At 45.2% G+C, this 27,284-nt stretch overlaps 1 protein-coding gene across 1 annotated transcript in view; it reads left to right on the top strand.

Moving 5' to 3' along the window:
- LOC138647651 (inter-alpha-trypsin inhibitor heavy chain H3-like) overlaps positions 1-27,284 on the top strand; it is a 133,005-nt gene that overhangs the window by 53,956 nt on the left and 51,765 nt on the right. Inside the window, exons 10-14 of the mRNA XM_069736817.1 lie at positions 296-421; positions 1,951-2,132; positions 10,895-11,080; positions 16,024-16,163; positions 17,029-17,189. Of these exons, the coding sequence (XP_069592918.1) occupies positions 296-421; positions 1,951-2,132; positions 10,895-11,080; positions 16,024-16,163; positions 17,029-17,189 (795 nt within the window). The remainder of the gene's footprint in view (positions 1-295; positions 422-1,950; positions 2,133-10,894; positions 11,081-16,023; positions 16,164-17,028; positions 17,190-27,284) is intronic.

Genomic DNA, 27,284 nt, shown 5'->3' with positions numbered 1-27,284 from the left:
AGATGATCTTGAGAAGGAGAGTCCTTTGTCACTCTTGTGAACGGAAATGGTGGAGTATATACATTACCACCACTAAATTGAAGGGTGAGGCTCATGATTATCAAGGACTATATAGCAACAGCTCATCATTGAGAGGACTAGCAGATCTGCAAGAGATAAAACAGAGTATAACAGCATTTTATCACCAATACATCAAGAAGTTCAGTTTCTGTAAACATTAATTCTATGTAGGAACTCTAAAACTTCTATAAATTGTGAGTTTACACCTTAATCATTTTAATGTGTCTGCTTGTAGGTACAAACATTAATGACCCGGTATTAATGGCTGTTGAACTGCTGAATAAAGCCCACAATTCTAAAATTTTACCTAAGAGAAGTGTTTCGTTAATTATACTCCTCACTGATGGGGAAGCCAATGCAGGTAGGTAAAATAAAGGAGATTTTGTAAAATTTGTATAGGTTTTATACTGACATAATAGTGAAATTTGATGCATCTGTCATGAGAACCCTTAAAGGGAACCTGTCACCTGAATTTGGCGGGACTGGTTTTGGGTCATATGGGCGGAGTTTTCGGGTGTTTGATTCACCCTTTCCTTACCTGCTGGCTGCATGCTGGCTGCAATATTGGATTGAAGCTCATTCTCTGTCCTCCATAGTACACACCTGCACAAGGCAAGATTGCCCATATGACCCAAAACCAGTCCCGCCAAATTCGGGTGACAGAGTCCCTTTAAAAAGCCCAGACGACAGAAAAAAGTGATATGTACCATGTCATCATACAGGTAGACAAGGTCTCCTGACATTTAGATATATTTTAAACACAAATTAGGTTTGAAGCTACGCTGCAGATAAGGAGTGATGTTAGTGATTAAGAAACGCGTGCAGCTTACCCATTTGGACATACTTCTTCTGTAGCTGTTAGCTGAATGCTCATTTGACCAACAGATTTTGCTCAAAATCCACCCACCCACATGCACAATTGGTAAAAACCTCTGGCAGGGGCCTATCTACCTGTTAACAATAGGATAATGAGCAGAAGTTAAACTGCCTTATCCTTGGAGACCATCTCCTATTGAATGTTGGGAAACGTCATTCACATAGGATGGTTGGCCAGTCCAGCCAATATTGGCAGGATCGACTGTCTTTGCTCTAATTTGTTTGGGCACCTTGTCTTGTTGGGTGACTTCTTGGACTAGAGCTATGAATTTGTGTCCAATATTGTTTTTTTTTGTCTCAGATTCTGTGAATTTCCAGAAAACAAATAATAGTATGATCTACCACAGGCTACATTTTAGAGATATTCCTTTCGAAAAGTCTAAAGAATACAATGCTTGAGTGGAGGATCCTATCGCTTGATTCATGCTTCCCAAACCATGGGCAACATGAATCAAAATGACTGGCTGCCCATTTGCAACTGGCTAGATATTTCTCTGAAATGCTCCAGTCATGCGCCTATCCAGGTGATTGACACGTGTCTTCCATGTGTGTACTGTACTTAGCGAGAGACTTGTCAATCTACTGGAGGGCTGCTAGGAAAAGCTAGAAGTGCTGGGCTAGTCTTGTATTTGTCTATGGTCCCCAGTTATTCAAACTACACGTTCTTTGAAATGCTGGAGCTTTTCAAAGAAAAATATACCTAGGTGTACTTGAGCATCGGGGCTCTGATTCATGCTGCCAGTGGTTTTGGCAACATGGACATATTGACAGGTTCCCTTTAATGCAAACACCATATTGCAATCACCATCCAACAACCTACAGACTGTAGAGAGTCCCTGTGCTGCCATAAAGGGTCTGCACACATAGCATTACTACATTCTTCAGCCCTTAGCAAATTAAAACCCGGCAGTACTTTAGTGCGATGGTCAACTCATAGGTCATCTCTTCTGCATTATTGAGGAAAAGACAATGTGCAAGACAAAAATAAAGTAAAATTCACCATTTTCATTTAAGGTGAATCTAACCCTGCAAAAATCCAGGAGAATGTAAAGAAAGCCATTCAAGGAAAATACACCTTGTACGGTCTTGGCTTTGGTCATGGGGTTGATTATCCCTTTCTGGAGAAGTTAGCACTGGAAAATTCAGGAATTGCCCGTCGAATATATGAAGACTCAGACGCTGCTTTACAGTTGCAGGTAATTTTCTAAAGAGAAGGAATATTATTATTTTATATTATTAGTATATAATTCCCAGGATAACCAAAGATATTAATTAGCAAATGGACCACTAGATAACCAAGGGTATCTAAAAAACCAATGAAACATCCATATCAGTCTGTATCAACCTGTTGCAGTGGGTGACTGCACCATCGTATAACTCGTGGGTGCAGCAATGGCTGTGCTTTAGTCTCTGGTTCTGGTCTGTGTTCAGTCTCACACAGACAGGCATACACAGAACCTCCTGCTCTGATGCTTGCAAACCAATACTGACACACCCAACCCTTAACTCAAAGTTTAAATGGGAATTGTGGACATGAGCCACTTCTAAAACCTGGACTGGAGAGAGAGATCCGTCCCACTACCTTCCTACAAATCTCTCCAAAAATAAAAGTCCATCTGAGGTTTTCCTAAATCTAACTTGGTCAAATAGCTTGACCCAGTCCACACTCAATGTTATTTTGCATTATAACCACAGCTGTGGATGAAATTACAACACTCTCCAGATGGTTCAGGATGTTTGTATATCCTGGGGGACATATAATGACTCTCGTATATGATTCTCTTCATTGCCTCCGACATTATATGAGTTATCCTAGGGAGAGTCAAGAACCACCCATGTACACACGATTGATGACCAGTAGCGTAGGTACCGGGGGGGGCAGAAGGTGCGGTCACCGTGGGTCGCGAGCTCTATGTGCCCCACTCGGAGCTACGCTACTTTTAACTGTATCAGCATGCGCAATTCACCAATACAATTAAACTCTCCCTCTGAACAGACAGACGCGATCTCCCTGCACTGCCACTATGGGGCCTGTGAACTGGGGGGATGGAAAGCAGTTGATGCTGCCTGTCTCATCATTCCACCTCTGCGTCTGACATCTCGGCACAGCGGGCGCGATGACATCACTACATGGCGCCCGCTGTGCTGAGATGTGCAGGCGCTCAGAGCTCTCACTGCAGAGACCATAGAAGTGGGGGAATGAGGAGGAGAGGTGACTACTGTTTTTTTTTATCATTTGGCGTTCTATATACTGTACTATAGAGAGGCCTATGGGGGTACATTATACTGTATGACGACTATGGTGAGTTTATTTCACCATATAGAGGCCAATGGGGAGTGCATTATACTGTATGGGTTCCTGTGGGAAGTGAGTTATACTATATGAAGGCTTATGTGGACTGCATTATACTATATTGAGGACTATGGGATGCATTATACTATATGGAGGACTATGGTGAGTGCATTATACTATACATTGGTCTATGGGGAGTGCATTATACAATATAGAGGCCTATGGGGAGTGTATTATACTATGTAGAGGCCTATGAGGAGTGCATTATACTATATAAATGCCTATGGGGAGTGTATTATACTATGTAGAGGCCTATGAGGAGTGCATTATGCTATATGGAGGCCTATGGTGAATGCATTATACTGTATGGGTTCCTATGGGGAGTGCATTATACTATAAGGAGGCTTATGTGGAATGCATTATGCTATATAGAGGACTATGGGAGGCATTATACTATATGGAGAACTATTATGAGTGAATTATACTATATAGAGGCTTATGGGGAGTTTATTTTACTATATTGAGGACTATGGGGAGTGCATTATACTGTATGAAGGCATATAGGGAGTGCATTATACTGTATGGAGGCCTATGGGGTTGTGTCTACTATATGGAGACCTATGATGAGTGCATTATTCTATATGGAGGCCTATTGTAACGAATGGAAATGGAGGCACAGGAGTTGAAGTTCGCATTCGTTTTTATTTAGTATTAATGTGGAACCTCGGGACCACAGTCTGGGGGGCTCCGAAGGGGGCGTGACTACGTGAGCCCCAGACACCCGTGGTAAGTCCCCTCGAACAGGGACAGAGTGGGAAGCCTGGAGGACACGGGTGCTACCTCCAGTTAGACCCCGGACTCGTGGCAGCTGTCCCAGCGGGACAATCGGACAAACAGGGTTAGCGGGAGACGTGGAGCTAACCGGGTGATAACGGATGTACGAGTAGAAGCTGGTTCCAAAGGTACTGGCGTTGTCCGGAGATAATAATGGCGGATTGGCGGGACGAGACGGGATTGCGTAGATAGAACAGTCGTCGTCCAGGATCGCCGGGTAACTGGTAGTTGAAGATCTGTGGAAACAGACAGTATAAGCGGAGTACAAGCGAAAGCACTTCAGAAACAGGAGGACATGCAGACAGGAACCGGAAGTAAGCAACAATGGATACTTGTTGCTCCGGCGCCCTCCCTATGGTGGAGAAGCTAGAAATAGCAAAGGATAACACACCATTGGCTAGAAGCATATTTAAAAAATGCACGCTGTCTCTTTAAGAGACTGGGAACGAGTGCGCGTGCCCTTAACACTCTGCCTGAGAAGCTGCTGGAAGCACGCCAGGAAGCAGGAGAGGGAGGAGGAGGGGAAGCTGCAGCCTGACATCTCGGAGCCAGCACAGAGCAGGATTCCTGACAGGGACCCTGCAAAGGTACAGAGACCGGACCAGATGTAACAGTATCCCCCTCTTTACGCCCCCTCTTTTTCAAGCCTGCGTAGAATCTTTTCAGAAGAAGAGGAGCACGGATATTCTCTTTAGGTTCCCATGACCTCTCCTCAGGACCAAAACCCCTCTCATCCACCAGATAATAGATCTTACCCCTTACTCTCTTAGTGGCCAAGATATTCTCTACCTCAAAAACATCCTCCTCACTGACAGGATTCGGAGTGGAACCCCAGTCTTTAAAGAAGGAGCTTAAAACTACTGGTTTGAGAAGGGAAACATGAAAAGAGTTAGGCACACGTAAAGGAGGCAATTTCAATTTATATGAAACTGCGTTAATTTGTTTCAAAACTTCAAATGGACCGATGAATCAGGGACCCAGTTTGTATGAAGGCATCTTCAGACGGATATACCTGGAAGAAAGCCACACCTTATCTCCAGGCCGAAAGATTGGAGCGTCCAGACGTCTTTTGTCCGCATGCTTCTTCATACGCTGAGAGGCTTTCTCCAAGGCGACTTTTGTGTCACTCCATATCTTCGAGAACTCCTCAGTAAAGATGTCAGCTGCAGGAACCCCAGAAGACCCAGAGATGGGAAGAGGAATCCCGGATTGGAGTCCAAACACAATCTGAAAAGGAGATTTTCCGGAAGATTCACTTACTTGATTATTATACAAAAATTCTGCCCAAGGCAGCAACTTAGTCCAGTCATCATGATGTACATTGATGAAGTGACGCAGGAATCCCGTCAGGATTTGATTGGTCCTCTCTACTTGCCCATTGGATTGATGATGGTATGCTGAAGAGAAGTCCAATTTCACTTGCACAGATTTACAAACTGCTCTCCAAAACTTGGAGGTGAACTGGACACCCCTGTCGGACACAATGCGGAGAGGGAATCCATGAAGACGGAAGATGTGCTGTATAAAATGGTCAGCAAGCTCGGAAGCAGACGGAAGACCAGGTAGCGGAACGAAATGAGCCATCTTCGAGAACCGATCCACCACTACCCAGATGACAGAACAGCCAGAAGAAACAGGAAGATCAGTAATGAAATCCATCGCAATGTGCTGCCAGGGAACAGACGGAACAGAAAGAGGTAATAATTGCCCAGAGGGTAGATGCTTGGCAGTTTTGTAGTGGGCACACGAAGGACAGGCAGCAATGTATTCCTGGATATCGTTGCCCATGGTGGGCCACCAGTAGTAACGAGAAATGAGTTGCAAAGTCTTCCTCTGACCGGCATGACCGGCCAACTTAGAAGAATGACCCCAGCGAAGAACCCGAATCTTATCGGAACCAGATACAAGAGTCTTACCCGGGGGAAGACGTGGAAAATTAACAGCAGCCACGGACACAAATTTAGACGGCTCAATGATGTGTTGCGGTTCTTCCTCGGAGTCGGGAGGCAGGAACGCTCTAGAGAGTGCATCAGCTTTTACGTTCTTATTAGCTGGACGAAAATGAAGAACAAAGTTAAATCGAGCAAAAAATAAGGCCCAGCGAGCCTGACGGGGATTCAGTCTTTGAGCGGATTGAAGATAAGCAAGGTTTTTATGATCAGTAAAAATGACAACCTGGTGAACAGCTCCCTCAAGGAGATGCCGCCACTGCTGCAGGGCCAACTTGATTGCCAATAATTCACAATCTCCTACAGAATAATTTCTTTCTGAAGTGGAAAAAACCTTGGAGAAAAAACCACAAGTAACCATCCGACCAGTAGACGACTTCTGGGTGAGAACAGCACCAGCACCTATAGAAGAAGCGTCTACCTCAAGAAAAAATTGTTGATCAGAATGCGGACGATGAAGAACAGGAGCGGAATAAAAAGCCTATTTTAGAGAAACAAAAGCCTCCTCTGCCTCAGGAGGCCATTCCTTGGTGTTCATACCTTTCTGGGTCAAGGCCGAGATGGGAGCCACTCGGGTGGAAAAATGTGGAATAAACAAACGGTAATAGTTGGCGAATCCCAGGAAGCGTTGTATGGCTTTCAGGCCGGATGGACGAGGCCATTTTAGGATAGCGGATACCTTCTCCGGATCCATCTTTAGACCTGTGGACGAAACTATGTATCCAAGGAAAGGTAGAGAGGCCTGTTCAAAGAGACACTTTTCAAATTTAGCATACAGTCTGTTCTCCCTGAGTCTCTGTAACACCAGGCGTACTTGCCTCCGGTGAGAAGCTAAATCTGGAGAGAAGATCAGGATATCATCCAGATAAACAACAACACACGAATAAAGCAGATCTCTAAAAATATCATTAACAAATTCCTGAAAAACTGCCGGTGCATTGCTTAGGCCGAACGGCATTACCAGGTGTTCGTAGTGTCCATCCCGGGTGTTAAAGGCGGTTTTCCACTCATCTCCCTCACGAATGCGAATCAGGTTGTAGGCTCCTCTAAGGTCCAATTTAGTGAAAATTTTAGAACCCCTAAGACGGTCAAACAACTCAGAAATTAGTGGCAACGGATACCTATTCTTTACCGTAATCTGATTCAGCCCTCGGTAATCTATACAGGGCCGTAGAGAACCATCTTTTTTCTTCACGAAGAAAAATCCTGCTCCAGCTGGTGAGGATGACTTCCGGATAAATCCCCTGGCCAGATTCTCCTGGATGTACTCAGACATGGAGTGAGTCTCTGCTTGAGAGACAGGATAAATTCGCCCTCGAGGAGGAGATGTTCCGGGGAGCAGATCAATGGGGCAATCATACGACCTGTGTGGAGGTAATTTCTCTGCCTCCTTTTTCCCGAAGACATCAGCGAAGGACCAATAAGAAGGCGGTAGACCCGGCAGGGCAGTAAGCTGGACTAGAGGGAGAATAGGACGAACGGGGACGATACACTGGTCCAAGCAGGAGTCTTCCCAGCACAGAACCTCTCCCATCTTCCAATTTAAGACTGGTTCATGTATCTGGAACCATGGTAGACCTAAAAGCAAGGGGTGAGACGAACCTGGGAAACACATAAAAGCGGATTCTTTCTGAATGCATGGAACCTACCCAAAGTTCCAAAGGGTCAGTCTGGAACCGAACTGGCTCGGACAAGGGTTTACCATCCACGGATGTCACCTGCAACGGATCCCGAAGATGCTGAACAGGAATCTGATATCGATCCACCAACGCCGGCTGAATGAGATTTCCGGCAGCTCCGGAATCCAGGTGACAGAGTTCCGAAAATTTTACCTTGCCAAAGACCACGGAGACAGTTATTTGCAGAGAAGGAGAGAGATGATACTTACCTAGGGTAGCCTCTCCTACAGACCCTAGGCACTGGAGTTTCCCGACTTCTTTGGACAAGAGTGGATAAAATGCCTGGGACTGCCATAGTAGAAACAACTACCCTCCAAGCGGCGTGCCTCCTGGCAGCGGTTGCCCAAGCTTACACGATCCACCTCCATAGCCACAGGGGAGGAAGATTAAATCAAAGACGTCGTGGATTTAGGAGTATAAGAACCTTGATGATAAAACCCCCTCTCACGTTTGGTCTACTTGGATCGTTCTTGAAACCGTAAATCAATCCGAGTTGCCAGGGAAATCAGGTCATCCAGAATTGTAGGTATGTCCCGTCCCGCCAGCTCATCCTTTATTCTTCCTGAAAGGCCCTGCCAGAAGGTAGCTACCAAGGCTTTGTTGTTCCAGGAAAGTTCAGACGATAGGGTACGAAACTGCACTGCATACTGAGCCACTGTAAGATCCTCCTGTCATAGTCGAAGAAGAGCCGAAGCTGTCGACGTAGCACGACCGGGTTCATCGAAGGTCCTGCGAAATGCCTCTAGAAAGGACTGAAGATTAGTAACCACAGGATCCATTCTCTCCCAAAGCGGATTCAACCAGGCTAGAGCCTCTCCACCTAGGTGAGACATGATAAAGCCCACCTTGGGCCGATCAGAAGCAAACATATGCCCCAGGAGTTCAAAGTGTAACGTACACTGATTAATGAACCCCCGACACAGAACAGGATCGCCAAGGAAGCGGGTGGGGGCTGCCAGGCGAGGGCCTTTACTTGCAGTACAGCTAGATACCTGAATACCAGTAGCAGAGACAGGTGCAGTCGAAGAAGCCAGGGTACCTATGCGAGCAGACACGTTATGCAGAAAAAACATCATCTTGTCCTGTTGGTCTTTCAGACGGGTAACTTCTTGACATAGCTCCACGGCCGGTAACGTCTGGGATCCAGCGGGTTCCATGGCCGGAGCAATCTGTAACGAATGGAAACGGAGGCACAGGAGTTGAAGTTCGCATTCGTTTTTATTTAGTATTAATGTGGAACCTCGGGACCACAGTCTGGGGGGCTCCGAAGGGGGCGTGACTACGTGAGCCCCAGACACCCGTGGTAAGTCCCCTCGAACAGGGACAGAGTGGGAAGCCTGGAGGACACGGGTGCTACCTCCAGTTAGACCCCGGACTCGTGGCAGCTGTCCCAGCGGGACAATCGGACAAACAGGGTTAGCGGGAGACGTGGAGCTAACCGGGTGATAACGGATGTACGGGTAGAAGCTGGTTCCAAAGGTACTGGCGTTGTCCGGAGATAATAATGGCGGATTGGCGGGACGAGACGGGATTGCGTAGATAGAACAGTCGTCGTCCAGGATCGCCGGGTAACTGGTAGCTGAAGATCTGTGGAAACAGACAGTATAAGCGGAGTACAAGCGAAAGCACTTCAGAAACAGGAGCACATGCAGACAGGAACCGGAAGTAAGCAACAATGGATACTTGTTGCTCCGGTGCCCTCCCTATGGTGGAGAAGCTAGAAATAGCAAAGGATAACACACCATTGGCTAGAAGCATATTTAAAAAATGCACGCTGTCTCTTTAAGAGACTGGGAACGAGCGCGCGCGTACCCTTAACACTGCCTGAGAAGCTGCTGGAAGCATGCCAGGAAGCAGGAGAGGGAGGAGGAGGGGAAGCTGCAGCCTGACATCTCGGAGCCAGCACAGAGCAGGATTCCTGACGGGGACCCTGCAAAGGTACAGAGACTGGACCGGGTGTAACACCTATGGGGAGTGCATTATACTATATTGAGAATAACGGGTGTATTATAGTATATAGAGGTCTATGGGTGGTGTATTATACTGTATGGAGGACTATGGTGTGCATTACACTGTATGGAGGACTATAGCGAGTGCATTATACTGTATGGGTTTGTATGGGGAGTGCATTATACTATATGGAGGCCTATGGAGAGTGCATTATACTGTATAAAGGCCTATGGGGAGTGAATTATACTATATGGATGCTATTTAGGGGCCATCATACAATATGGAGATTTCAATGAGGGGCAATCATACAATGAGGGGGCTATCATACTGGGAGCTAATCTGGGGTCTTTGTGCAGTATGGAGGCCAATATACAGTGTTGGGGCCATGAAACAGTTTGAGGGTTACTAAGGGGTCAGTACCCTGTGTGGGGGGACTATATAGTGCAGGGGTAATTATACTGTACATGCATTATTAAATGTAATGTGGGCCCTTATTGTTATAGGCGCACTCAAGTTATTGTGACTGTCAATGGGCCACACAGAGGAAATTATTACTTTTTAGAGGACAAAATGTGGGCACTTTTATTTTTAGCGTGCTCGCACATGGCAATAATATATTTTAGAGGATTGTTTTACTATCTAGAAGCCACATAGAACCACACAGCAGGTGCACTAATAGGGAAAGTACCGTAATAGGGGCACATGCAGCAGCGGCTCAGCATTAGGATATCAGCAGGATAATTAGTTTGCAGGTTGGGAAGAGATGGGTATGGTGCAGGAAATGTGAGAAGTCACATGTCTTTGTTGTAATCTCTGTAGACGAGTCCTGGCTGGAAGAAGTTGTCATGTCGGTCTGGGCCAGATGGAAAAGACGGGAAAAGTGAACGATTCCATCAGAAAGAACGTCAGCGGTAAGTCACTATCTGTAACTGTACTGGAATTTCTTACATGTTCTGCAGGACTGGTATCTACCACTATATGGTCACCATATGGCAGGAATATCAGTGTTGATCATTGTATAGACATTTTCAGTAACAGCATAGTCATCTGTTGTGGTTCTCCTACACCCACTATTAGGATCTGCCATCGTAGTTGTAATCAAGGTTACTTGGTTAGGGGCCCACTGAGAAGTTACGCCTCCCCTGAACCAAAACCCTATAATCGGGTTTTGGCCAATTTATGGTCTGCCTAAACTGACGCATTAAAATTATTCTGAAGATTTCCATAAGTGACATTTTGCTCTCACATGGCAGGGTTTCTACACGGAAATTGCAAACCCAACGCTGATTAACATAGAAATGCAGTATCCTGAGAACGCAATCGCTGACCTCACTGAGAACAACTTCAGACATTACTTTGAAGGGAGTGAAATTGTCGTTGCCGGACGTGTAACAGATAACGACATAAACTCATTTACTGTGGATGTAAAGGCTGAAGGGGTAAGTACAGATGGTGTTCTGTGAAGTGCTATAAGATATGTTACTTTCTCTGTCAGTAGTCATTTAGTAGAACTCTGTCGTACATATAAATGGTCATCTCTTGTAGATTGTGAGCCCTCGCGGGCAGGGTCCTCTCTCCTCCTGTACCAGTTGTGACTTGTATTGTTTAAGATTATTGTACTTGTTTTTATTATGTATACCCCTCCGCACCATGGAATAAATGGCGCTATAATAATAAATAATAATAAAAATAATAATCTAAGCTGAGTGTTTTTTGTGTTTCCAATGGTGAAAGTGGAGAACAAGAAGGTTTGGCATTTAAATTAAAACTACCCAACTCTTATCCTCCCCGACATTATGTATCGAGGGAGACTTGGGAGATTAGATTGCCAGATGATCCAGCTGAAATGTAACATGTATGGGAGCCTTTAGGCTTTGTTTTCGAAAGGCAGAACATTGGTTAGTGACTGGAGCTTCCATTGCGCATTCTGCTTTGTCCTTAATCCATGCTTTCAACATTGTGGACAACTTACTTAGAAGACGGTCTAATGACTTCCTCAAGGAAGAGCAATCAGCGTCATGATGAGCGTAGTTTGCATTTAAATGTGCTCATCTATATAAGTAAAAATATGAGCGAGGCACATTGGCGTAGCATGGATCGCCAGCATGTCCTCTGCGACCCTGCCTCGAGTCCCTTCCACCTATCTAGTTTTGAACCCCTCTCAGGCCTCAAACACGTGTATTGTCTTTTAAGAATATATTAATATAATTATATTATTTGACCTTTGACCCTCTAGTTTTTTGTGATATTTGCTTCAATCCCATAAAAAATGTAAAAATAAAGTTATAAATTTTTATGTAACTATTTAATTGCACTAACCCATAACTCTATTTCTTTGCATAACCCTATCCCCACATTCTAAACCTAACCCTATCCCTAAACCCATGCCTAACAATAGTCCTATCCCTAGCCCAAACCTTAAACCTAATCCTAGCCACAGTTAGGGTTACAAATAGTGTACAAATGTATAAGTAGCTCTTGATAAAAAAGAATGCAGTATTGAATCATGTAAAACTTGACATCTTGGTTGCTGCCTATGCAGAGTGCAGAAACCAATGACAAACTCATCTCTCGTGGGCAGCACGGTGGCGCGTGGGCAGCACGGTGGCTCAGTGGTTAGCACTGCAGCCTTGCAGCGCTGGAGTCCTGAGTTCAAACCCCACCAAGGACAACATCTGCAAAGAGTTTGTATGTTCTCTCCGTGTTTGTGTGGGTTTCCTGCCACATTCCAAAGACATACTGATAGGGAATTTAGATTGTGAGCCCCAATGGGGACAGCGATGATAATGTGTGCAAACTGTAAAGTGCTCAGGAATATGATAGCGCTATATAAAAATAAAAGATTATTTATCTCTTTATCGCTCTGGACAGGTGCTGATGCCACTTCCTTGACGGTAGATGTAGATGGGAGAATAGAAAAATGCTGTACCCCTATAGACTTTCCCATCATACTATTGCCAGGGAAAGTGCTTTCTAAGCATAAAAATATGTATTGTTGTATATAGATGAAGCAAACTTTAAACGAATATTGATTCAAGGTACCAAGCAATTGCAGATAGCATCAATACAAAGTTATTCAATGGAATTTGACAACAAGTTTTGATATGCAATCTGAAGATAGCAGGAGATAGGGGCTGAAATACTGAATTGAGATATATGTCACTTATCAGGCTGTGTGCTGTTGTTTACTTACAATTAAGGTTTTATCACCATAAGAGCACCACTTCCAGGACTGGTACAGGCATGTTCAGTGGTCCAACCACGCCCCCTCCTTTGATAAGCAGCTTACTATCAATATACAGGTCCTTCTCAAAAAATTAGCATATAGTGTTAAATTTCATTATTTACCATAATGTAATGATTACAATTAAACTTTCATATATTATAGATTCATTATCCACCAACTGAAATTTGTCAGGTCTTTTATTGTTTTAATACTGATGATTTTGGCATACAACTCCTGATAACCCAAAAAACCTGTCTCAATAAATTAGCATATTTCACCCATCCAATCAAATAAAAGTGTTTTTTAATAACAAACAAAAAAACCAACAAATAATAATGTTCAGTTATGCACTCAATACTTGGTCGGGAATCCTTTGGCAGAAATGACTGCTTCAATGCGGCGTGGCATGGAGGCAATCAGCCTGTGACACTGCTGAGATGTTATGGAGGCCCAGGATGCTTCAATAGCGGCCTTAAGCTCATCCAGAGTGTTGGGTCTTGCGTCTCTCAACTTTCTCTTCACAATATCCCACAGATTCTCTATGGGGTTCAGGTCAGGAGAGTTGGCAGGCCAATTGAGCACAGTAATACCATGGTCAGTAAACCATTTACCAGTGGTTTTGGCACTGTGAGCAGGTGCCAGGTCGTGCTGAAAAATGAAATCTTCATCTCCATAAAGCATTTCAGCCGATGGAAGCATGAAGTGCTCCAAAATCTCCTGATAGCTAGCTGCATTGACCCTGCCCTTGATGAAACACAGTGGACCAACACCAGCAGCTGACATGGCACCCCACACCATCACTGACTGTGGGTACTTGACACTGGACTTCAGGCATTTTGGCATTTCCTTCTCCCCAGTCTTCCTCCAGACTCTGGCACCTTGATTTCCGAATGACATGCAAAATTTGCTTTCATCAGAAAAAAGTACTTGGGACCACTTAGCACCAGTCCAGTGCTGCTTCTCTGTAGCCCAGGTCAGGCGCCTCTGCCGCTGTTTATGGTTCAAAAGTGGCTTTACCTGGGGAATGCGGCACCTGTAGCCCATTTCCTGCACACGCCTGTGCACGGTGGCTCTGGATGTTTCCACACCAGACTCAGTCCACTGCTTCCTCAGGTTCCCCAAGGTCTGGAATCGGTCCTTCTCCACAATCTTCCTCAGGGTCCGGTCTCCTCTTCTCGTTGTACAGCGTTTTCTGCCACATTGTTTCCTTCCAACAGACTTACCACTGAGGTGCCTTGATACAGCATCAGTATTAAAACAATAAAAGACCTGACAAATTTCAGTTTGTGGATAATGAATCTATAATATATGAAAGTTTAATTGTAATCATTACATTATGGTAAATAATGAAACTTAACACTATATGCTAATTTTTTGAGAAGGACCTGTACAATGTAGACATAGAGCCTGGTGTGGGCAGGATTAGCTTTCTGAGCTCTTCTACATGCTACATCTAAAGGTACCTTCACACTCAGCAACTTTACAACGAGAATGACAGCGATCCATGACGTTGCAGCGTCCTGGCTAGGTTTGAGTTTGACACACAGCAGCGATCTGGATCCAGCTGTGCCATCGCTGGTCGGAGCTAGAAGTCCAGAACTTTATTTCGTCGTCAGGTCGGCGTGTATCGTCATGTTTGACATCAAAAGCAACGATGCCAGCAACGTTTTACATGGAGCTAACAACCAGCGAGAACGATAAGTGAGTCGCCGTTACGTCACTGGATCGCTCCTGCATCGTTCTGGAGTTGCTGTGTTTGACATCTCCTAGCGACCTAAACAGCGACGCTGCAGCGATCGGCTCGTTGTCTATATCGCTGTAGCGTCGCTGAGTGTGACGGTACCTTAAGACCTCTGATTGTGTCACAACTGATGCACCCAGTAAATTAAGTGATATATCACTGGAATCAGAATCTTTCTTTCTACATTATGCTGCTATCAAATGAGGTAGCAAAAACCTGGTGACAAATTCCCTTTAAGTGGCTGTTTGCGCTGGTGCACTACAATCCCACTGTAGCATATACAGCTCTGGCAAAAATTAAGAGACGACTGCAAAATGTTCCGTTTGTCTGATTTTTCTCTTTATAGGTATATTTTTTTAGTAAAATGTAAATTGTTCTTTTATTCTATAAACTTCTGACAACATGTCTCCGAATTTCCAAGCAATAAATTTTGTGGGTTTTTTTTCTGAAAAGGAAAAATGGTCAAAATAGTAAAGAAAAAACACCAGTGCTTTCAGACCTCAAATAATGCAAAGAAAACAAGCTCATAATCATTTAAAAAGAACAATACTAATGTTTTAACTCAGGAAGAGATCATAAATCAATATTTTATGGAATAACCATGATTTTTAATCACAGCTTTCATGCGTCTTGGCATGCTCAGTCTTTCACACTGCTTCTGGGGCAAAAATGTAAGCAGTTCTTCTTTGTTTGAAGTCTTGTGACTATCCATCATCCTCTCGATTACATGCCAGAGGTTTTCAATGGGGTTCAGGTCTGGAGAATGGGCTGCCCATGACAGGGTTTTGATGTGGTGGTCTCTTAATTTTTGCCAGAGCTGTATATGAACAGATTGTCACCATAATATTTTTTCATATAGAGAAATGCCCCATGCAAAAAAAAAAAGTCCAGCAACAAAATAATTATAAATAACGTGCCCAATGGAGTGCGTGTATGCATGTGATAATGAATTGTGCTGGATAGTTGCACACAATAGATTAGACAAGGTTCAATACAAAAAGAGCGTGCAAACTAGAGTCGAAGAATGCATTGCTCATCAATAAATCAATAAAATACAAAGACGTTTACCAGTAGGGAGGATCACACATGGCCGCCAAGCCCAACGCGTGTCACAGCTTCGTCAGAGGAAGACTTTTTTAACATGTATTGGTCCTCTGGCAATTGTTGTCTAATAAGGCCGTATTATTCATAGTTATACTGTGTTTGCACTATCATTTGCACTACTTTTCTTTTCTCCTTTTTCTCATGCACAATTTTTAGCGCCTAAGTTGCACCCAGTGTTATTATGTCCTAGATACACATTTTTTGCGGTGCCCACCTTATTGGTTTTATGCCTAGACTTTCTATATCTGTAACGCGAACTGTTCTACAGAATTTTAGATTTTGTTCAGGCGTAACGTAAAGTTGTTGTGTAGGCAGATGCATCTTTAAAATACGCTGAAAACGCGCTTCTACGAGAGAAAGATGATGTGAGCGAACAGCAAAAATACATCTTTGGAGACTTTACAGAGAGGCTCTGGGCATATCTCACCATACAGCAGCTACTGGAGAAACGGTATGTACAGGGATGAATGGTAGTGATCATGGCGTTATCGACTAGGACAACATGCTGGGATATGCCTAAAGCTGAAATTCTTAAAGGGAACCTGTCACCCCGAAAATCCCGGGTGAGGTAAGCCCACCGGCATTAGGGGCTTATCTGCAGCATTCTGTAATGCTGTAGATAAGCCCCCGATGTTACCTGAAAAAGGAGAAAAAGACGTTAGATTATACTCACCCAGGGGCGGTCCCGCTGCTGGTCAGGTCGGATGGGTGTCTCCGGTCCGCTGCGGTGCCTCCCATCTTCATTACAAGATGTCCTCTTCTGATCTTCAGCCACGGAAAGGTCAGAGGCCCGGCGCCTGCGCACTGCAGTACTTTGTCTGCCCTCAACAGGGCAGAGCAAAGTACGCCTGCGCCGGAGCCGCGGCTGAAGATCAGAAGAGGACGTCTTGTAATGAAGATGGGAGGCGCCGCAGCGGACCAGAGACACCCATCCGACCTGACCAGCAGCGGGACCGCCCCTGGGTGAGTATATTATAACGTCTTTTTCTCCTTTTTCAGGTAACATCAGGGGCTTATCTACAGCATTATAGAATGCTGCAGATAAGCCCCTGATGCCGGTGGGCTTACCTCACCCGGGATTTTCGGGGTGACAGGTTCCCTTTAACCTATTCTTACAAGTATTGGTATGCCCCTGATTCACTTTATGCATAGGGTATATATGGAATAAGTACAGAATTACTGAGCACAGTTTTATTTTCCATAATGCATTAAAATGTGTGAAAAAGATCTTTGCTAAGAAGTTTCTTTCGTATTAGTTATAGACGATGTAAAGCTTGTTACATGTCAGTCTCTAAACTCAGTTTCCTTCCTCTAAGACTTCTGGCTGACCCATCAGAAAAAGTGAACCTGACAGCGCAGGCGCTTGAGCTTTCCCTGAAGTTCAAATTTGTGACTCCGTTAACTTCAATGGTAGTTACTAAACCAGAGGAAACACATGGGGAAGAAGAAACATTAATTGCTGACAAATTTGTGGAAGGTAACAAAAATTTACGTAAAGCAACACACAAATTTGTAAACAAATTTTTGTTTGTTGCAGTTTGGGGTTTAGTCTTCATTCTGATGTCTGTTTCATGTATGGCATCTATTCATGTTTTTCACGGCCAGAACATGGGCCCATTATAGTCTGCAGGGTTAATCAAATGTCAGTGTCTGCAAAGAAATAAAATGGAAACGTCCAATTTTGATCTGAGTCACAAACGGAAATTGCACATTTCAAGTCTATTAGGGTCCATGAAAAAACTTGGATCGCACACTCATGGCATCCTCTTTGCATCCTATTGCTGTCAAGAGTTCCCTGAGAATTTGCTAGGAGAAGCTTGAAAAAATATCAGCTTTTTTTTTTTATTTTTTGCATGAGTGAAATATCGATGAAAATCTGATCCAACACACTGATGGAAAACTGTTGGATTTTTTTCACATATGAGAAATAATGGACATCTGAAAGAGGCTTTAGAGTTTTTCTGCTTTAATTCCTTCCCAGTGTAAGACATCCTATGTCGGTGTCTGTGTGTATGGAGCGGGGTCGAGAGTTGAGCCTGCACTATACCAGGCAGATCTGGGTTGTGCTATACAATGGCATCTACCTGTAACATCAGTGACCGGAGCTAGCTCTGATTGTAAATCAACATGCCCCCCTCCAATGCAATTCAAGGGTAATTTGTAAAGTTTTCGCAAATGGATCCAGCAGTGAACTGAGGTTATTGGAAGAAAGTCCCGAGAATCACCTCCTGACTGCTCTTGTTTTCTTTTTTTTTTATTATGTGGCCTAGCACAATGTCATTGTTGCAGTGTGACACATATGTAAAATCGTGCAATGGCCGAATAATCACAATTATTATTAATACCAATGCGTTTCTGTGCTGAACAAATTTTTATACCTTGAGAAAGATGTCGATCCAGAACAGAAACACGTTAGTATTAATAAACAGCTATTTGGGATCCCACGGCTCTTCTTTCCCTAAACGTGCTAGTTTCCATTTTTGCCATAAAACATCGACTGTAGCATTATTGTGGTTGTACTAGAACTTAGTTTCAATAGTAAAATTGTCCAGACCCCTTAGGCCTCATTCACATGTCTGTTATTTTACTTATGAGTGCTATAGCACTCCTACCTATAATGGCGAATGGTGTCATACACATGTCCATGATTTACTGCATAAAATCACAGAAACATGTCTGATTTTGATTCAATTATCAGATCAAAAATAGATAATGCTAATCTATGGGTCCCTGGGAAAAAAATCAGACTGCACTCGGATGGCATCTGCATGCAGTCTGATTTTTATGGGCAGTTAGACAAGAAAAGAATAGAGAAACTTTTTATATTTTTGTTTTCACATGTGCAAAAAACTGATGATACTCAGATAAAACTCTGACCAAAATCACTTTTTCTTGTACGTGAAAAAAACTGCCATGTGAATGGGGCCTTATTGTCTGCAAATATGGAAAAACTATGACATAACTTTATAATAAAATATCAATTTTAAGGTGTGATTATTGTCTACAAGAGGCACTAACAATTTTTTGTAACATAATATTACCCTACCAACTTTTATTCTGTTGTTTGCAGAACAAGTTTTATCTGAAGATAAAAGGATTTTTCGTTAAGGGCTCATGCCCACTTGCAATGAAATCGGACGAATTCAATCCGAAAAAAAAAATCAGATTGAATTTGGACCACTGTTAATCTATGATGATTGTGTGCTCATCTGCGTTATTTTTTCCAGCTCGGATCGGATCACGATCGGGCTGGAAAAAAGTCGCAGCATGCTGCGATTGTAATCAAAATTCAGATTGCATCCTGCAATAGAAGTTAATGGGTGCGAGAAAAAAAATCGCACAGCACTCGGACCATGAGAGTGCTGTCCGATTTTTACACACCGATCACATTTGAAAAGCCAGTAATTCATATGTGGGTACAGTAAAATCACACTGACAGGTTAGAATAGAATAGATATATGGAGCGCCCCCACGTCGCACAGAGCAGCGGGGTACTCGGTACCGGGTCTCTCTCGGTCTCGGTTCTGGGGATGTCACGGTGGCCCAACCCGGCCCGTGGCCCTGCTCAGGGGCGTCCACTTAAAACGGGGTGATTAGTAAAGTTTGTCAAGTGTTCGTGACGCCACCTGTGGTATTCGGTCAGGATGACCGACGCTGCTAGGGGTCCGCAGGGGTGATGGAATGGCAGCTAGATGGTATACCTTCCCACAGGTGAAGTATGTCCCCAGGGCTTCCCAGATGTATAGATGGTGATAGTGGACGTTGTAAGGCGCGGTGAATAACGAGGACACAAAGGTTGCAGTCTCTTTACCTTTTACTGAAGACTTCAGCGTCCACAGTCCAGAGTACCGTTCACAGGGCTTTCTGAGTCCGGCCGGTCCGAAGGCACATCCAGAGTCCCCTTAGCCAGGAAGAAATCAGTAGTCTTCCTACTAGCGCCTGTGTGTTGTAGAACCTCCCTGCTGAGCACCACGGGAAGGTCTTCACAACCTTTATAGATGTTTCTCTCTCTGTCCCCCAGATGGTATGGATAGGACAAACCCGTATGACGGGGTAGGCCTGGAGTTAATTTATAGGGACCCTAGTGACGCCCCTTTCCCACAATTGCCTCCGTTGTCTTCATTAGGTTTTTAGGTTGGACAGCCAACTTGGAATTAACTGCCCTGCCGTTGTTTGGAGTAATGTGTAGAGTCAGTATTCCCTCGGTGTTCCGGCCACCAGCTACGCGCCTCAGAAGGATGTTGCCGCGATCTTAAGGCAGGACTCCTTCTGGTGTTGTCTCCTTGTGCTGTGACTTCGGTTCTCACTCTCCGCAATATACTTCGCTTCTTGTCCTTTCTTAGGATGCTGCCGCAATGAGGTGCAGGCGCAGCTCCGTAATGTTCTAACTCGTGCTAGGCCGCTGTCAGGATCCCACCCCTGATAGGTCCTCCCTGGGTCTCCCCAGTCAGCTTTCTCTTCTGACTCGATGTTACTTGGGCAGAGCCCAGTCTGCAAACTCTCTCTTTCTGTTCTAACTTCCTATCCGACTCCCGGTTTTACCCGTGTGTGAGGAGTGGCCTAATAGATAGAACCCTTTGCTCCCCCTGGTGGCTGGAGTGTGAAGTGTAGTGTGTGACTGTGATACCTGGCAAGGTGAACTCCTTTAGTACAATCAGACATACCATCACTCCCCCTGGTGGAGAAGCGACGTTACTGCAACGACCAGGACTCTGGGGCGCTGCACTCCCCCCCCCCCCCCCCCCGTTAAATCCAGTACTCCCGGACTGGAAAAAGAAGAACAACAATCAACAATACATGTTAGCAAAAGACATACAAAATTTTTGAAATGCTATAAACAATTAAATTTAACAGTGCCTCCCCTTATGGGAGGTGAGGACACTTGAACGTTACAAACAAAAACATATTTACATTGTGCAAAAGGCAAATTTGCAAACAGTTACTATCTATCTATGAAATACAATTACCCATAAAGGTTTTCTACTAAGTGCTATCTGTCAACAATAATTGAACTTTTCCTTTAAGGGCGTGTACCCACTAAAGGTATACTATATAACTAAAAGTGTAGATCAACATTTTTCTTCATTTTTCTAAAGTGCAAAGTCTTTCTCTCTAGAGGACTCACTAACCCCTACGGGTTCACTTTATTGAAATTCAACTTTCAACTTTCTCCTGTCCTCAATCTCTAAAGTACGTCATTAACATTTACTAACTACATGCTACTATTTAAAACATCATTATTCAACTTTCCTAAAGCAACATTATCATATTTAAGCTAAGTGAAACAACTAACATTCCCCTTAAGAGGAAACCAAGTCTCTTCTGAGGTAGTGCAAACCATCAATTTGCAAGTCAGTTCAAAGCAAGAACTTTCGCGCTGTAATCCGGACCAGTCCCTTCAAAAAGCTATTCTTTTGTAAAACCAGTAGAGGGCACCTTTAACAAGGTGCAAACTATATACAGCAGCAGTTTGTGAATCATTCACCGTCCATGATTCGGTAGTCTCTTGATAACAAAACTAGAAAACTTGAAACAATAGGGATCCCGGGTCAACAAAGGGATCCCTTTAAGAATTAACCCTGGTCAGGTTTTAAGCAGCAAAAGACAAGGAACAGTTTTAAAAGAACTATTTACATACTCATGGCTCCGAGGTTTATTCTCACAGTAGGTTGCAAGGCATCAGTTGGTAGCGAACACTTCCTGACCGGGGAAGCTTCGGTCCCGTGTTCTCGTCTGATGCGGTGTCAATGTCATTGGTTCGTCTCTCCGGTGCGGTCAAGTCGCTAGGAGTCTGGATTCGAATGTCAGTTTTGGTGGCAAAGTCAGTAGCGGCAATAATGCACACTGTGGTAGTAGTATTAGGATTTGTCAAGTCCGAGTTAGTCGTGGTCAGGACAGCAGGTGGCACTACTGCAGGCTCGCATCGCTTAACAATCCGAGTGCACCAGCCTTGTGCACTCCGTTGGCGAGTGTAGGTCACCTGGTCCCCTCTGCGTAAGATTCGGTACCGGTAACCGTTGCGGAATTGGACCTCCATGTCATAGCTGGCAACGAAGACGTCAGACAGTAGTCCCGGTTCTTGTATCAAGCCCCAACCCCTTTTCGGGTGAAAGGCTAATACAGTCCCTTGTCTCACCTGGCTCCTACTACTGCATCCGGCCTTCGGCTTCAGTGCTTTCAGTGGGTCACTTTGTTCTGTTTCGGTTTTTCCAGTGTGAAATTAGGCATTGTTTGTACTGCTCCCAGGTGACCGCAACAATATAGGTTCCTTCTTCTCGGGACCCGTCTAGTCTAGTCTTTGGTGCGTCCCTTCGGAAGATCACCCCCTCGGAGCTCATGTCTAGTGGTTCTCCCATGGTTGTTGACAACGGAGGCACTATCCTCTCCAGGGCATCAGGGGGTACCATGACGAGCTCAGCGGCGGGGGATCGATTACTGTCGGGCCGGGGAGCGGTCACGGGAGCAGGATCGGTCGGTAGAGCAGGGGCGCTTTCCATACTTGCGTCTGATGTGGTTCCACCGATGCCGATCTGTTCCATTGATGAGGACACTGGAATCAGCTGTGGCTCGGACCGCTGGTCCTCCAATGCGACCTTCCTGCACAGCTCCGATTTCCATTTCTGCGTTGTGGTCAGTTCCGTGTTCGGGAAAGGTTGACTCGGCTCCTCCGCCTGCGGTTCCAGAGGTTTGGATCCTCCAGCTGCAGGGGGTCCGGATCCATCTCCAGTCGGCGGGGACAGTCCGGGATCACTCTGTCGTCGTTCAGGTACTCGCTGGTCGCCCTCACCACCTCGAGGTCGGCGACCGCACATGCACATGGTTCCACCATTTTCTGATGGTGGAGCTCCTTCTTGTCTTGGTTCCCGCCATTGCAAATCAGGGGGCAGTTCTACTGTGCTTCGGGGCATGTCATCTTCTTGCAGCAGTAGTCGGAGGGGGCGGTCATCACTTTTGGCGCCGCTTTGATAGTCTCCTCCCATGGCATGCCCTTCTTCTTCTCTTGCGCTCCTCGTGGCGCTGTAATGGCTGCGGTTTTGGCGGGAATTTTTGGCAGCAAATGGCAATACACAGTCTTGGCAATAAATCACAGTTCAAGCACAATTCAGACACAGTTCCAAGGCACACATGACCTGATTCTCAGGCTAAAGTAGATCCTGTACGTGATGCCAAAAAAGTTGGAGCGCCCCCACGTCGCGCAGGGCAACGGGGTACTCGGTACCGGGTCTCTCTCAGTCTCGGTTCTGGGGATCTCACGGTGGCTTGACCCAGCCCATGGCCTTGCTCAGGGGCGTCCACTTAACCCCTTAGCGACCGCCGATACGCCTTTTAACGGCGGCCGCTAAGGGTACTTAAACCACAGCGCCGTTAATTAACGGCGCTGTGGAAAAAGTCCATAGCGCCCCCCAGAGGCCGATTTTCTCCGGGGTCTTCGGGGGTGATTCGGGGGTTTTTTAACCCACCCCGCATTTGCGATCGCCGGTAATTAACCGTTTACCGGCGATCGCAAAAAAAAAAAAAAAAAAAAAGCGATCTCTTTTTAATTTCTCTGTCCTCCGATGTGATCGCACATCAGAGGACAGAGAAAAGGGGTCCCAGGTGGCCCCCCAATACTCACCTAGCTCCCCCGATGCTCCTCGTGTCTCCCGGTGGGCGCCGCCATCTTCAAAATGGCGGGCGCATGCGCAGTGCGCCCGCCGGCCGGCACCGGGAGAATCTTTGGGGTCTCGGCTGCCGGGGGTAGCCGAGACCCCAAAGAGCATGATCGGGGTCGGTATTACCGACCCCTGTTTTGCGATCGCCGGTAATTAACTGTTTACCGGCGACCGCAAAAAAAAAAAAAAAAAAAAGTGTAATTCTCTGTCCTCTGATGTGATCGCACATCAGAGGACAGAGAAATAGGGGGATTCGGGGACCCTAGCATACTCACCTAGGTCCCTGGATCCTCTTGCTGCTCCTCCTGGCCGCCGGCAGAAGAACATGGCGGACGCATGCCCAGTGCGCCCGCTGTTATGGCTGGCAATCAGGCAACACAGCGTGCAGTAATCAGCGCACATACAGAGATCTGGCAATAACCCAAAACAATAGGACGAGCTCTGAGACGTGGAATCTCTGTAGACTGCAGTACCTGATCTATCCTCACACAACTGGAAGCAGCAGTGGATTGCGCCTATCCACTACCTATGCAACTCGGCACTGCCTGAGGAGCTGACTAGCCTGAAGATAGAAATACAAGCCTGACTTACCTCAGAGAAATACCCCAAAGGAATAGGCAGCCCCCACATATAATGACTGTTAGCAAGATGAAAAGACAAACGTAGGAATGAAATAGATTCAGCAAAGTGAGGCCCGATATTCTAGACAGAGCGAGGATAGCAAAGAGAACTATGCAGTCTACAAAAAACCCTAAAACGAAAACCACGCAAAGGGGCAAAAAGACCCACCGTGCCGAACTAACAGCACGGCGGTGCACCCCTTTGCTTCTCAGAGCTTCCAGCAAAAGATAATAACAAGCTGGACAGAAAAAACAGAAAACAAACTAGAAGCACTTATCTAGCAGAGCAGCAGGCCCAAGGAAAGATGCAGTAGCTCAGATCCAACACTGGAACATTGACAAGGAGCAAGGAAGACAGACTCAGGTGGAGCTAAATAGCAAGGCAGCCAACGAGCTCACCAAAACACCTGAGGGAGGAAGCCCAGAGACTGCAATACCACTTGTGACCACAGAAGTGAACTCAGCCACAGAATTCACAACAGCCCGCCATCTGTCTCCATCTGTCAGCCGGCAGGAGAACAGCAGTTGGGGCTAAAATTAGGGGTATGGGTAGGGTTAGGGGTAGGGTTAGGGGTAGGGTTAGGGGTAGGGTTAGGGGTAGGGCTAGGGTTAGGGGTAGGGCTAGGGTTAGGGGTAGTGTTGTGAATTCTGTGGCTGAATTCACTCCTGTGGTCACAAGTGGTACTGCAGCTTCTGAGCTTCCTCCCTCAGGTGTTCTGATGAGCTCGTTGGCTGCTTTGTTATTTAACTCCACCTGATTCTGTCTTCCTTGCTCCTTGTCAATGTTCCAGTGTTGGACCTGAGCTTCTGGATCTTTCCTGTGGCCTGCTGCTCTGCTTAGATAAGTGCTTTTTGCTTTTGTTGCTACTTTTTCTGTCCAGCTTGTCTATTCGTTTTTGCTGGAAGCTCTGAGACGCAAAGGGTGCACCGCCGTGCCGTTAGTTCGGCACAGTGGGTCTTTTTGCCCCCTTTGCGTGGTTTTTTGCTTTAGGGTTTTTTGTAGACTGCAAAGTTCTCTTTGCTATCCTCGCTCTATCTAGAATATCGGGCCTCACTTTGCTGAATCTATTTCATCCCTACGTTTGCCTTTTCATCTTGCTAACAGTCATTATATGTGGGGGGCTGCCTTTTCCTTTGGGGTATTTCTCTGAGGCAAGTCAGGCTTGTTTTTCTATCTTCAGGCTAGTCAGCTCCTCAGGCTGTGCCGAGTTGCATAGGTAGTGACAGGCGCAATCCACAGCTGCCTTTAGTTGTGTTTAGGATAGGTTCAGGTATTGCGGTCTACAGAGATTCCACGTCTCAGAGCTCGTTCTATTGTTTTTGGGTTATTGTCAGATCACTGTATGTGCTCTGATTGCTGGCACACTGTGTCACTGGATTGCCTACATAACAGTACAAGGAGCCAAAACCTAATGATTCTCAATAGAGGGAAAAAAGAAGTTCTGACATCATTTTTTTTTCTCAGCTCTGTGTTCAGTCTTTTTTTTCCCCTAGACATTTGGGTGTTTCAGGACACAGGTGTGGACATGGATATTCAGGGTCTGTGCTCTTCAATGGATAATCTCGTTACAAATGTACAACGGATTCAAGATACTATTGATCAGAAATCTATGTTAGAACCAAGAATTCCTATTCCTGATTTGTTTTTTGGTGATAGAACTAAGTTTCTTAATTTCAAAAATAATTGTAAGCTATTTCTGGCCTTGAAACCTCATTCTTCTGGTAATCCTATTCAACAGGTTTTGATTATTATTTCTTTTTTGCGCAGCGACCCTCAGGACTGGGCATTTTCTCTTGCGCCAGGAGACCCTGCATTGAGTAATGTCAATGCGTTTTTCCTGGCGCTCGGATTGCTTTACGATGAGCCTAATTCAGTGGATCAGGCTGAGAAAAATTTGCTGGCTTTGTGCCAGGGTCAGGATGATATAGAAGTATATTGTCAGAAATTTAGGAAGTGGTCAGTACTCACTCTGTGGAATGAATCTACGCTGGCAGCTTTGTTCAGAAAGGGTCTCTCTGAGGCTCTTAAGGATGTCATGGTGGGTTTTCCTATGCCTGCTGGTTTGAATGAGTCTATGTCTTTGGCCATTCAGATCGGTCGACGCTTGCGCGAGCGTAAATCTGTGCACCATTTGGCGGTATTGTCTAAGATTAAACCTGAGCCTATGCAGTGCGATAGGACTATGACCAGAGTTGAACGGCAAGAACACAGACGTCTGAATGGTCTGTGTTTCTACTGTGGTGATTCCACTCATGCTATTTCTGATTGTCCTAAGCGCACTAAGCGATTCGATAGGTCTGCCGTCATTGGTACTGTACAATCCAAATTCCTTCAGTCCATTACCTTGATATGCTCTTTGTCATCGTATTCTGTCATGGCGTTTGTGGATTCAGGCGCTGCCCTGAATCTGATGGATTTGGATTATGCTAAACGTTGTGGGTTTTTCTTGGAGCCTTTGCGGTGTCCTATTCCGTTGAGAGGAATTGATGCTACACCTTTGGCCAAGAATAAACCTCAGTACTGGACCCAGCTGACCATGTGCATGGCTCCTGCACATCAGGAAGTTATTCGCTTTCTGGTGCTACATAATCTGCATGATGTGGTCGTGTTGGGGTTGCCATGGCTGCAAACCCATAATCCAGTATTGGATTGGAACTCTATGTCGGTATCCAGCTGGGGTTGTCAGGGGGTACATGGTGATGTTCCATTTTTGTCTATTTCGTCATCCACTCCTTCTGAGGTCCCAGAGTTCTTGTCTGATTATCAGGATGTATTTGAAGAGCCCAAGTCCGATGCCCTACCTCCGCATAGGAATTGTGATTGTGCTATCAATTTGATTCCTGGTAGTAAATTCCCTAAAGGTCGATTATTTAATTTATCCGTGCCTGAACACGCCGCTATGCGCAGTTATGTGAAGGAATCCCTGGAGAAGGGACATATTCGCCCATCGTCATCACCACTGGGAGCAGGGTTCTTTTTTGTAGCCAAGAAGGATGGTTCACTGAGACCATGTATTGATTACCGCCTTCTTAATAAGATCACTGTTAAAATTCAGTATCCCTTGCCATTGTTATCTGACTTGTTTGCTCGGATTAAGGGGGCTAGTTGGTTCACTAAGATAGATCTTCGTGGTGCGTATAATCTGGTGAGAATCAGGCAAGGAGATGAATGGAAAACTGCATTTAATACGCCCGAGGGTCATTTTGAGTATCTAGTGATGCCGTTCGGACTTGCCAATGCTCCATCTGTGTTTCAGTCTTTTATGCATGACATCTTCCGTGAGTATCTGGATAAATTCC

This window comes from Ranitomeya imitator, chromosome 8, assembly GCF_032444005.1.
Source record: "Ranitomeya imitator isolate aRanImi1 chromosome 8, aRanImi1.pri, whole genome shotgun sequence".
Taxonomy (NCBI): Eukaryota; Metazoa; Chordata; class Amphibia; order Anura; family Dendrobatidae; genus Ranitomeya; species Ranitomeya imitator.
Note: the sequence above shows the minus strand (reverse complement) of the source record. Positions and strands in the feature narration are given on the sequence as shown.